The sequence below is a fragment of the Penaeus japonicus genome, unplaced genomic scaffold (assembly GCF_977035675.1).
Source record: "Penaeus japonicus unplaced genomic scaffold, GWHDUDI00000001_assembly GWHDUDI00000012, whole genome shotgun sequence".
In the NCBI taxonomy this organism is placed as follows: Eukaryota; Metazoa; Arthropoda; class Malacostraca; order Decapoda; family Penaeidae; genus Penaeus; species Penaeus japonicus.
The window spans coordinates 12,652,368-12,664,867 of NW_028234414.1; the positions used below are offsets into that span (position 1 = coordinate 12,652,368).

At 40.3% G+C, this 12,500-nt stretch overlaps 1 protein-coding gene across 1 annotated transcript in view; it reads left to right on the plus strand.

Annotated features, from left to right (window-relative positions):
- LOC122246834 (G protein-coupled receptor GRL101-like) overlaps nt 1–12,500 on the plus strand; it is a 135,205-nt gene that overhangs the window by 107,752 nt on the left and 14,953 nt on the right. The window contains exons 23-25 of the mRNA XM_086542130.1: nt 2,283–2,430; nt 4,063–4,154; nt 7,056–7,276. Coding sequence (XP_086398256.1) covers nt 2,283–2,430; nt 4,063–4,154; nt 7,056–7,276 — 461 coding nt within the window. The remainder of the gene's footprint in view (nt 1–2,282; nt 2,431–4,062; nt 4,155–7,055; nt 7,277–12,500) is intronic.

The following is a 12,500-nucleotide window of genomic DNA, read 5'->3' on the forward strand; positions in this document are numbered from 1 at the left end:
TCACAACAATCTCACTCTCTCTCAACTCTCACCAAAAACTCACCCAATAACTACAACACTCACTCAAACACACCACACAAACAACCACAAAGCCCCTCCATCATACAAGTATCCCACAACTCACAAACAAATCACTCACACACTTATACACACACACACACACCACAACCCCCAATATAGACTCACACAACACAACGACACACTCAAAAACAAACATCTATATCTCAAACTAACTAACAAACAACTAAAACAATCATACAGACAGATCACTCACACTAATCAAAAACATACAGCTGTATATGTGTGTGTGTGTGTGTGTGTATCTGTATATATATGATCAGTATTCCGCAAGGAGTGATAGCTTGGTTGATTGATATGGATTTTTCTTCCTATGAAGATCAACAACATGTTGTTTGCAGGGAGAAGTTCCCATGAAGTGATTCTATAGATTCCAATGTGAATATCTAAACACTTTAGCAAAATTATTTGAAAATTTACACACCAAGTTGGAAGAGAGATACCTTATTCAACAAAGTTATTTGCTTATACTGCCTTTATTATCAAATATTAGTCTTTTTAGGGGAATGAAAAGTTGATTCATCAAAGCAGCTGGCGTTGGAGAGCAAATGTTTATTAACAATGATAATGTCCTCAATAATGAAATGTAAATCTGAAGTATGAATTGGACTCCTTAACAACACAGAACCGATCAAGCGACTCTTTAATGGAATATATATACATAAATCCAACTTACCTACATTCGACATGGCTCTGGTAGAGATTAGATGTAACATAGTCATTCTACAAGAAACGTTTCTGAAAACTGATATGAACATGACCATTACCTCCGTATTCCTGGTTAAAATAGGAGCATTTACACACACACACACACACACACACACACACACACACACACACACATATATATATATATATATATATATATATATATATATATATATATATATATATAATATTTATATATATTTATATATATATATAATAATATATATATATATAATATATATATATATATATATATATATATATATATATATATATATATATATATATTCGAAGGCATATTTACACAAAACTACTGGAATTATTCCGATCTCGTGGACCAGAGGTTGAATATAAAGGACTTGAGTCGCCTAAGAAGAGTATAATAACTAAAGTTCGAAAGCTGACAATGCCTCTGCTTCAGTTAATGGTGCCCCAGCTAATCTCTAACGACTTTAATGCTCATAACTCCAATTGGAATGACCCGTCTGACCCATCTATCACGCCATTATACAATGCAGGACAACATGTAATCCAACTATTAATTCCAAAATTATGTGCGCGTGCATGTTCATTACTAATTCTGCGGTCTATATTAACCATTTGATTACCTATCTTGGGGATGATATGTGTAGTATAAATTCTATTTTAGTTCATTATGTGGAATACATTCCATCTGAAGGATAGGAGAACCCAAATAACCGTGTATGTTTAAAATAATCATCATTTTCATCAATCATAAATAATATACAAAGCAAAGAAAGTACAGTCTGTTCGCCGCTCCTCTCGTGACATGAACGTCTTGCCACCCGTCACTGAGGATGAATCTTACAGTCAACAACACTGAAAACATATCCAGTAAACGCCCTTCACTCTAGGGTCGATGGTGTTATTCTAAAAGTATATGATATTTCTACAACAGCATAACAAGAATGATAAAACTTCGACATCGACAAGAAATAAAAAACAAGTTGATCAACACTCACACTTTTCCATGTCCTGTTGAGAACGCTTACCTTGTGATATAATAATTTATTTTGGGTAGCATTTTCCAACCATCTTGCACAGACAGCGAACTCGCATACGTTTCTTTCTTGCTTCTAAAGCTGATTAATCCCTAGAAAACTGTGATATCTTATGATAGAGGGAGGATAAACAAGTGCAAGAGCAACAAGTACCATTTGTTCACCAGCTTGGTGATATACTTGGATCGTACTTATTCTAAGGATTTCTCTTTACCTCATACTCCTCATTAACTGACACCATAAAGATCTTTCAGAAAACTTTAGGGCCCTTATTAATTCATTTTTCAACACTATAGAATTCACTGGCAGTAGTGCTACCTACTGCAATGGTAGGCGTGGCTGAATACGAGAATACGGCGACGTTTACAGACACGCATGTGAGATAGTTTTTTCTGTCTTCTATATTTATGTCTTTTGATGATGACTTATTATGATTTGGTGCCAATGCCTGACCTTTGACCTGAACCCCAACAGTCATCACTCTCGAGAGATTCTCGGTCATCATTTTCCCCTTCCGCACCACGAGGCTTAACATGCACTGGGCCAAGATCATAATGGGCAGTGTGTGGGCGTGTGTGGGCACCCTAGCGGCTCTTCCTTTGGCTGACATACATTATTTCAGGTAAGACATTTTCTGATTTCATTTTTTTCTATTTTCAAGTTAGGATCGACGGATTTTTTTTTTTTTTTTTTTTTTTTTCCTTTCTTGAGATCACTCACTCTTGCCCGTTCATCGCAACGTTAGTCATCGTTATAGTCAAGATATATACATAAACAGGAGGGGTCTTGTCGTCTCAAAGAAAATTTTAGTTGGCAACCGACCATCCCTCTTTCTCTCATGTCGTAATCTCTCACTTTTTAACTTTCCGTTATGCTATCTTGTTTCCGATGTTTCTTTATGCCTGACCACAATATGTAAGTCATATATCAACAATTAGCTAATAGCTTAGTATAGAATGTAGTTGGATATAGGAGAGAAAAGACTCAATCGCCTTTTTTGAGATTATAAGTTACATATCATAAAATATATCTTACGTAAATTACGTAAGATTACGTAAATCAAGTATTTGGTTCTTAAGATAGGATGGCAATTTCAGGGATGAGTAAAGGAAATAGTTTAAATTGACCATGTTTTTTTGTTTGTTTGTTTGTTTGTTTCTCTTGGGTTCGGATCGCAGAAAAGGTATGAAAATTGATTCGAAAAGATAAACACATGTGTGACACGTTCATTTATCCATTCAGTCAGTCAGTCACTCAGTCATTATTGATTCATTCAATCACTCACTCATCCACTTACTCACTCACACATTCTCTTACTAACTCACCCCTCCCCCTATTTCTCTCTCACTCTCTTTCTCTCTCTCTCTCTCTCTCTCTCTCTCTCTCTCTCTCTCTCTCTCTCTCTCTCTCTCTCACTCTCTCTCTCTTTCTCTCTCTCTCTCACTCACTCACTAATTCATTCAATCTCTCTCTCTTTCTCTCTCTCTCTCACTCACTCACTAACTCATTCAATCTCTCTCTCACTAACCAACTCGCTCACTCATTCACACACACACACACACACACACACACACACACACACAGAAAAAAAAAGAAAAAAAAAAGAAATCCTATGTAATGTAAGAATTTTCTGTTTTCTTCGACGATTAGCATTTAACATATATCACATCTTCACGACCTGGACAAAGAAAGCTTTTAGTGGCTTCGAGTATTGCAATGGAAGTCGCGTAGTTGTCAGCAGTTGTCAAGGCAACGTCTAGAGCTCAACATATTCCGAGTCATAGTTGCCTTAAAGTTCTCTTTAGTTATCCTCACTCTTGTTTTGTGGATGTTACTGTTATCCTTATTATAATGACCATTGCTAGTGTTCTTATTTTTGTGTTGATGTTCATTATTATTATTGTTATTATGATTATCATTTTGTTTATCGTTAGTTTTATTGTCAGAATTAACATTATCATTACTATTATTGCGATAATAATGATAACAATGAAGGCAAAAATTATGATTAATATCATTATCAATCATCATTGCCGTTATCATTATCATCGCGATTATCATCATCACTATCATCATCATCATCATCATCATCATCAATATCACTACCATCACCTTAAAGTTCTGGTTGTTGATAACAAAAAAAAAACAGCTGCTTAGTGAAATACATACTCCATTTTGAGCCTCATTACTAAGCTTAATTACTCTTCCTCAAACTCAGTCTTTCGTAATTATTGCTACTTGTCTAATCATCCAGAAACTTCTACGGGCGGTCTGGTGTTTGCCTCGCTCTTCATATCACCCACGAGAAGCCGAGTGGGTGGGAGTACTCAGTCTTTGTTTTCTTGGGTAAGTCGTACTTTTGTTTGTTTTTGTTTATGGTTCGTGTTTTTTTTTTTTTTTCTGTCTGTCTGTCTGCCCCTTCCCCCTCTCTCTCTCTTTCAATCTTTGTCTGTATGTTTCGGTCTCTCTCTCTCTCTCTCTCTCTCTCTCTCTCTCTCTCTCTCTCTCTCTCTCTCTCTCTCTCTCTCTCTCTCTCTCTCTCTCTCTCTCTCTCTCTCTCTCTCTCTCTCTCTAGCTCTCGCTCTTCCAATATCTCTATCTCTAAACTCTCTCAGAGATTTTATCAGTAGATGACGCAGACATATTTTCATGGACGAGGTTATATATATATATATATATATATATATATATATATATATATATATATATATATATATATATATATATATTTGTATATATATGTATATATATGTATATTTTTGTATATATATATGTATATATAGTATATATATATATATATATATATATATATATATATTAATATATATATATAATGTGTGTGTTTGTGTGTGATATATATATATTATAAATATATATATATTATCTATATATATAAATATATATATATATATATATATTACCAATAACATAGATTCCTCCTCTCTCTGTAAAACAAAAATTGCTCCATGAATAAACGATGACATCAAGAGAGTCATAAATCATAGAATGATAAACCACAAACTCATTGATATTAAGCTTTTGTCATTATTTAGGCCTTAAAAAACACAAAGACAATTGCCTGAATTTCATTGATAATACATTTAAACGACTCCCTAAACCACAACAAATGTTTTCAGATCACAATTAGCAGGAGTACAAACAACAATCCCACTCATAAAACACTTACTTGCGTGAGATGAATTCCGAAGTCGCGGATGGCATTGCTTTTCGATTCGCTTCTGAAACATGGCATCAAACACGTGTTTTCAGGATTTTGTGACATCAATTATTTCAAACTGATGGTTACAAAAAAGTAAAATAGAGATAAATCATGAAGTTACATATCAGTATTTAGAGCTTGTTTATGTGTGACAGTTGCCAAGCATTGCCGGATTTCTGATTGAGCATAACTAGTTCCTCTAATCTTATACTCATACGGTAAACCACTGAATAAATAAAGTAAAATACCATATGATTGTGTTTTTCGCTCAACTATGTGATGAGGATGCTTTGTAATGAATTAATAAGATAAATACAAGGTTCATCTCAATTTCGGTCAAACAATTTTGTTTAAGCCTATTATTCTAAATAAAAGATATGCTCAGAACAAAATAGATACTAAATGGAAAAGCAAAATTATGGGGGGGGGGAATGTTAAATACGTAAAGGAGCTATCTAAATAGATATAAGAATCAATATATCATATTGATTATGACTGTCCAACGATATTTGATATTGCAATATCCTGATGTTATTTCCAGACCGATTGGTCATAGAAATTACTCCTGTACCATTGCACATCTCTTTCGAAATCATCGCCACATTCCTCATATCATTGTTATAAATCATGCGAACGCGAAGCCTTTGTTGGGTAGCTATCTCGGGTAATGAGAAAATCCTAACTATCCGTACGACACTTCGCCAGCTCTCCTAACCCATTGGTCTGCTAAGAGCAATTTCAGGAGAAAATTCCTACATGTTGGAAGCGATATTTGAATATATTACGGGGTTAGTAGTTCTAAACGACCCATATAATGCTATAACCCAGGGAACAAATGAACTTGTTCCCCTATTAGCAGCTCCTTGTGGACGCTGAGATTATCACGGCATCCTCTTTTGGCCTGGTATCCACTTCAGAACTATTTACCTCGAAATAGTCTTTATATCTCTAATCTGAATAATCTTATATCAGTATTAGATTAAGATTTGGATTGGCAGTAACAGCAGACAATTCGATTTAAGGCCAAAATATTGTATCTTAGTTTCACATGGTGTTTTGGTTTTGTTATCCGATTCTTCTTCATATGTTCATCATTACTCCATTATTATCTATGTAAAAAGAATATGCTTTATTGAATGAATTGTTTTGAACTTGAATTTAACTCTCTCTCTCTCTTTATCTATCTATCTATTTATCTATCTATCTATCTAACTCTCTTCCTTCTCTTCTCTTCTCTTCTCAATATCTATCCATTTTTCCGTTTCTTTTTTACATATATATATGTAATTATATAATTATATTATAATTATATATATAAGCATATATATATAATTATACATATATATATATATATATAATTATAGATATGTATATAAAAGTACACACACACACACACACACACACACACACACACACACACACACACACACACACACACACACGCATACACACACACACGCATATATATATGTATATATATTATATATATATATATATATATATATATATAATATATATATATATATATATAAATATATAATATATATATATATATTATATATAATATATATGTGTGTGTGTGTGTTATTTATATATATATATATATATATATATATATATATATATATATATATATATATATATATATATTTATATATATATATATACATATATATATATATTTATTATATATACTTATCTATAATTTATATATATATATATTATATATATATAATATAATTATATATTTTTAACACACACATACACATATATATATATATACACATATTATATATATATATAGATATATATATATATATATTATACATGTATATAATATAATACATTTATATATATATACATATATATGTATATATATATACATATATATTTATATATATACAGTGCATCCACTTTGGATCAACTAACTCTCCTCTCCGTGTCTTTCCCCGTCGTTCAGCGTCCTTTCCCCCCGCGCTTCCCCCATAAACAACGCTCACACATTTCCCCCGAATCCCACCCGACAGTCCTGAACTTCCTGTCGTTCTCCGTGATCGCTGCCTCGTACTGGGGCATGTACCGCGCCGCCCGCAACTCCAGCGCCGCCGTCAGGAATGAGGACCACCAGCGGAGGGAGTCCAGCATGGCCAGGAGGATGACGGCCATCGTCGTCACTGACGCCCTCTGCTGGCTGCCCATAATCCTGCTCGGGATCGTGTCCCTCGCCGGCGTCAGGATACCGCCTCAGGTCGGTCGCTTTGGGTGAGGGTGTTTGTGTGATTGTGCGTGTGATTGTGGGGGTGTTTGTGTGATTGTGCGTGTGATTGTGGGGGTGTTTGTGTGATTGTGCGTGTGATTGTGGGGGTGTTTGTGTGATTGTGCGTGTGATTGTGGGGGTGTTTGTGTGGTTGTGCGTGTGATTGTGGGGGTGTTTGTGTGATTGTGGGGGTGTTTGTGTGATTGTGGGGGTGTTTGTGTGATTGTGGGGGTGTTTGTGTGATTGTGGGGGTGTTTGTGTGATTGTGGGGGTGTTTGTGTGATTGTGGGGGTGTTTGTGTGATTGTGGAGTGTTGGTTGGGTGATTGTGGGTGGATTGTGGGTGTGGGGGTGTTTGTGGGGGTGTTTGTGTGATTGTGGGGGTGTTTGTGTGATTGTGGGGGTGTTTGTGTGATTGTGGGGGTGTTTGTGTGACTGTGCGTGTGATTGTGTGGGGGTGTTTGTGGGTGGGGGGGGTGGGTGTGTGAGGGTTGGGGGGGGGGTTTGTGTGTGGTGCGGGTGATGTGTGGGGGTTTGGGGGTGTGTGGTTGTGCGTGTGATTGGGGGGGGGTGTTTGTAGTGAGTGGGGGTGGTTGGTGTGTTGGTGGATGTGATTGTGGGGGTGTTTGTGTGATTGTGCGTGTGATTGTGGGGGTGTTTGTGTGATTGTGCGTGTGATTGTGGGGGTGTTTGTGTGATTGTGGGGGTGTTTGTGTGATTGTGGGGGTGTTTGTGTGGTTGTGCGTGTGATTGTGGGGGTGTTTGTGTGGTTGTGCGTGTGATTGTGGGGGTGTTTGTGTGATTGTGGGGGTGTTTGTGTGATTGTGCGTGTGATTGTGGGGGTGTTTGTGTGATTGTGCGTGTGATTGTGGGGGTGTTTGTGTGATTGTGCGTGTGATTGTGGGGGTGTTTGTGTGATTGTGGGGGTGTTTGTGTGGTTGTGTGATTGTGGGGGTGCTTGTTGTGCGTGGGATTGGTGGGGGCTGTTTGTGTGGTTGTGGGGGTGTTTGTGTGTGTGCGTGTGATTGTGGGGGTGTTTGTGTGACTGTGCGTGTGATTGTGGGGGTGTTTGTGTGATTGTGCGTGTGATTGTGGGGGTGTTTGTGTGATTGTGGGGGTGTTTGTGTGATTGTGCGTGTGATTGTGGGGGTGTTTGTGTGATTGTGCGTGTGATTGTGGGGGTGTTTGTGTGGTTGTGCGTGTGATTGTGGGGGTGTTTGTGTGGTTGTGCGTGTGATTGTGGGGGTGTTTGTGTGATTGTGCGTGTGATTGTGGGGGTGTTTGTGTGGTTGTGCGTGTGATTGTGGGGGTGTTTGTGTGGTTGTGGGGGTGTTTGTGTGATTGTGGGGGTGTTTGTGTGATTGTGGGGGTGTTTGTGTGACTGTGCGTGTGATTGTGGGGGTGTTTGTGTGATTGTGGGGGTGTTTGTGTGATTGTGGGGGTGTTTGTGTGATTGTGCGTGTGATTGTGGGGGTGTTTGTGTGACTGTGCGTGTGATTGTGGGGGTGTTTGTGTGATTGTGGGGGTGTTTGTGTGACTGTGCGTGTGATTGTGGGGGTGTTTGTGTGATTGTGGGGGTGTTTGTGTGGTTGTGCGTGTGATTGTGGGGGTGTTTGTGTGGTTGTGCGTGTGATTGTGGGGGTGTTTGTGTGGTTGTGGGGGTGTTTGTGTGGTTGTGCGTGTGATTGTGGGGGTGTTTGTGTGGTTGTGCGTGTGATTGTGGGGGTGTTTGTGTGGTTGTGCGTGTGATTGTGGGGGTGTTTGTGTGATTGTGCGTGTGATTGTGGGGGTGTTTGTGTGATTGTGCGTGTGATTGTGGGGGTGTTTGTGTGATTGTGGGGGTGTTTGTGTGATTGTGCTTTGTGTGTGTGGGGGGTTTGTTGTGGTGTGATGTGGGGGTGTTTGTTTGTGTGTGTGGGGATATTTGTGTGTGTGTGGGGTGTTTGTGTGTGTGTGTGTGTGTGATTGTGGGGGTGTTTGTGTGATTGATGTGATTGTGGGTGTGTTGTGTGTTGTGCGTTGTGATTGTGGTGGGTGTTTGTGTGGTGTGCGTGTGATTGTGGTGTGTGTTGTGTGTGTGTTGTGGGGTGTTGTGTGTGTGTTGTGGGGGTGTGTTGGTGTGTGTGTGTGGATGTGATTGTGGGGTGTTTGTGTGTTGTGCGTGTGTTTGTGTGTGGGTTTGTTGGTTGGTGTTGTGTGTGGGGGGTGTGTTGTGGTGTGTGGTGTGTGTGGGGTGTTGTGTGGTGTGGTGTGATTGTGTTGTGTGTTGTGTGTGTGGGGTGTTGGTGTGTGGTGTGATTGTGGGGTTTTTGTGTGTTGTGTGGTTGGGTTGTGTTGTGTGTTGTGGGTGTTTGTGTGATTGTGGGGGTGTTTGTGTTTGTTGTGTGTTTGTTGGGGGTGTTTGTGTGGTGTGTGGTTGTGATTGTGGGGGTGTTTGTGTGTGTGTGTTTGTGTGTTTTTGTGTGTGTGTGTTGTGGGTTGTGTGGGGTTGTGTGTTGTGGGTGTGTGTTTGTGGGGGTGTTTGGGTGTGTTTGTGGTTGTGTGTGTGATTGGGTTTGTGTGGTGTGTGGGGTGTTTGTGTGTTTGTGCGTTTGATTGTGGGGGTGTTTGTGTGATTGTGGGTGTTGTGTGGTGTGTGTGATTGTGTTGGATTGTGGGGTGTTTTGTGTGTTTGTGTTGATTGTGGGGGTTGTTGTGTGTGTTTATGCGTGTGATTGTGGGGGTGTGTGTGGTTGTGGTGTGATTGTGGGGGTGTTTGTGTGGTGTGGGTGTGTGTGGGTGTGTGTGTGTGTGTGGGTGTGTGTGTTTGTGTGTGTGTGGGGGTGTTTGTGTGTGTGTGGTTGTTTGGGGGTGTTTGTGGTTGTTTGGTGTGATTGTGGGGTGTTTGTTGTTGTGGTGTTTGTGGGGTGTTTGTTGTGTGTGTGGGGTGTTTGTGTTGTTTGTGGGGGTGTTGTGTGTATTGTGGGGTTGTGTGTGGGGGTGTTTGTGTGTTGTGCGTGTGATTGTGGGGGTGTGTGTGACTGTGCGTGTGATTGTGGGGGTGTTTGTGTATGTGGGTGTTGTGGGGTGTTGGTGTTTGTGGGGGTGTTTGTGTGATTGTGGGGGTGTTTGTGTGATTGTGCGTGTGATTGTGGGGGTGTTTGTGTGAGTGTGCGTGTGATTGTGGGGGTGTGTGTGTGTGTGTGGGGGTGTGTGTGTGTGTGTGATTGTGGGGGTGTTTGTGTGACTGTGCGTGTGATTGTGGGGGTGTTTGTGTGATTGTGGGGGTGTTTGTGTGATTGTGGGGGTGATTGTGGGGGTGTTGGTGTGATTGTGGGGGTGTTTGTGTGATTGTGTGGGTGTTTGTGTTGTGTGATTGTGGGGTGTTTGTGTGTTTGTGTGATTGTGGGGTGTTTGTGTGTGTGTTGTGTGATTGTGGGGTGTTTGTGGGGTGTTGGTGTGTAGTGTGGTTGTGGGGGTGTTTGTGTGATTGTGGGGGTGTTTGTGTGATTGTGTGTGTGATTGTGGGGGTGTTTGTGTGATTGTGCGTGTGATTGTGTGGGTGGGTGTGTTGTTGTGTGTGTGCTTGTGGGGGTGTTTGTGTTTGTGTTATTGTGGGGGTGTTTGTGTGTTGTGTGATTGTGGGGGTTGTTTGTGTGATTTGTGGGGGTGTTTGTGTTTGTGCGTGTGATTGTGGGGGTGTTTGTGTGTTGTGGTGTGGTTGTGGGGGTTTGTTGGTGATTATGCGTGTGATTGTGGGGGTGTTTGTGTGATTGTGCGTGTGATTGTGGGGGTGTTTGTGTGGTTGTGCGTGTGATTGTGGGGGTGTGTGTGCGTGTTTGTGGGTGTTGTGGTGGTTGTGCGTGTGATTGTGGGGGTGTTTGTGTGATTGTGCGTGTGATTGTGGGGGTGTTTGTGTGATTGTGGGGGTGTTTGTGTGGTTGTGCGTGTGATTGTGGGGGTGTTTGTGTGGTTGTGCGTGTGATTGTGGGGGTGTTTGTGTGATTGTGCGTGTGATTGTGGGGGTGTTTGTGTGGTTGTGCGTGTGATTGTGGGGGTGTTTGTGTGATTGTGGGGGTGTTTGTGTGATTGTGCGTGTGATTGTGGGGGTGTTTGTGTGGGTGTGTGTGTGTTTGTGTGGGTGTGTGTGTGTTTGTGTGTGTGTTTGTGTGTGTGTTTGTGTGTGTGTGTGTGTGTGTGGGGGTGTTTGTGTGATTGTGTGGTTGTGTGTGTGATTGTGGGGGTGTTTGTGTGTTGTGCTGTGATTTGTGGGGGTGTTAAGTGTGTGTGATTGTGGGGTGTGTTTGTGATTGTTGCGTGTGATTGTGGGGGTGTTTGTTGAATGTGCGTGGGATTGTGGGGTGTTTTTGTGTGTTGTGGCGTGTGATTGTGGGGGTTGTTTGTGTGATTTGGTGTGTTTGTGTTGTGTGATTGGTGGGGGTTTTGTGTGATTTGTGCTTGTTGATTGGTGGGGGTGTTTGTGTGTTTATATATATGTATATAATATATGGTATATATTATATATATATGTATATATTATGTGTGATTTGTGGGGTGTTTGTGTGTTGTGCGTGTGATTGTGGGGGTGTTTGTGTGATGTGGTATGTGCGTGTGATTGTATGTGGGGTGTTTGTGCTGTGGTGTCTAGTGCGTGAGCAAGAGAGTCGCCGGGCTGTTTGTGTGGTTGTGCGTGTGATTGTGGGGGTGTTTGTGTGATTGTGGGGGTGTTTGTGTGATTGTGCGATGAGATTTGTGGGGGTGTTCGTGTGTTTGTGTGATTGTGGGGGTGTTTGTGTTGTTTGTGGTGGTTGTGGTGTGTTTGTTTTGATTGTGTGTGTGATTGTGGGGGTGTTTGTGTGATTGTGCGTGTGATTGTGGGGGTGTTTGTGTGATTGTGGGGGTGTTTGTGTGATTGTACGTGTGATTGTGTGTGTGTTTGTCCGTGTATGAGTGTATGTCTGTGTGTGTCGTTGTGTGCGTGTGTGTGTCATTGTGTGTGCGTGTGTGTCATTGTGTGTGCGTGTGTGTGTCATTGTGTGTGCGTGTGTATGTCTTTATATGTGTATGTGTGTGTGTGTGTGATTTTTTATGATTACGATATCAGTTGATTTATGACAGGAGTAACGGATATTTACTGAGCGTATTTTAGTATGCACAGTGACATGATATTATGTAAGTTGGTTGTTAAGAAATATTATTGAAATTCACTTTTACATCCAAAAATAAATAAGTAAAAA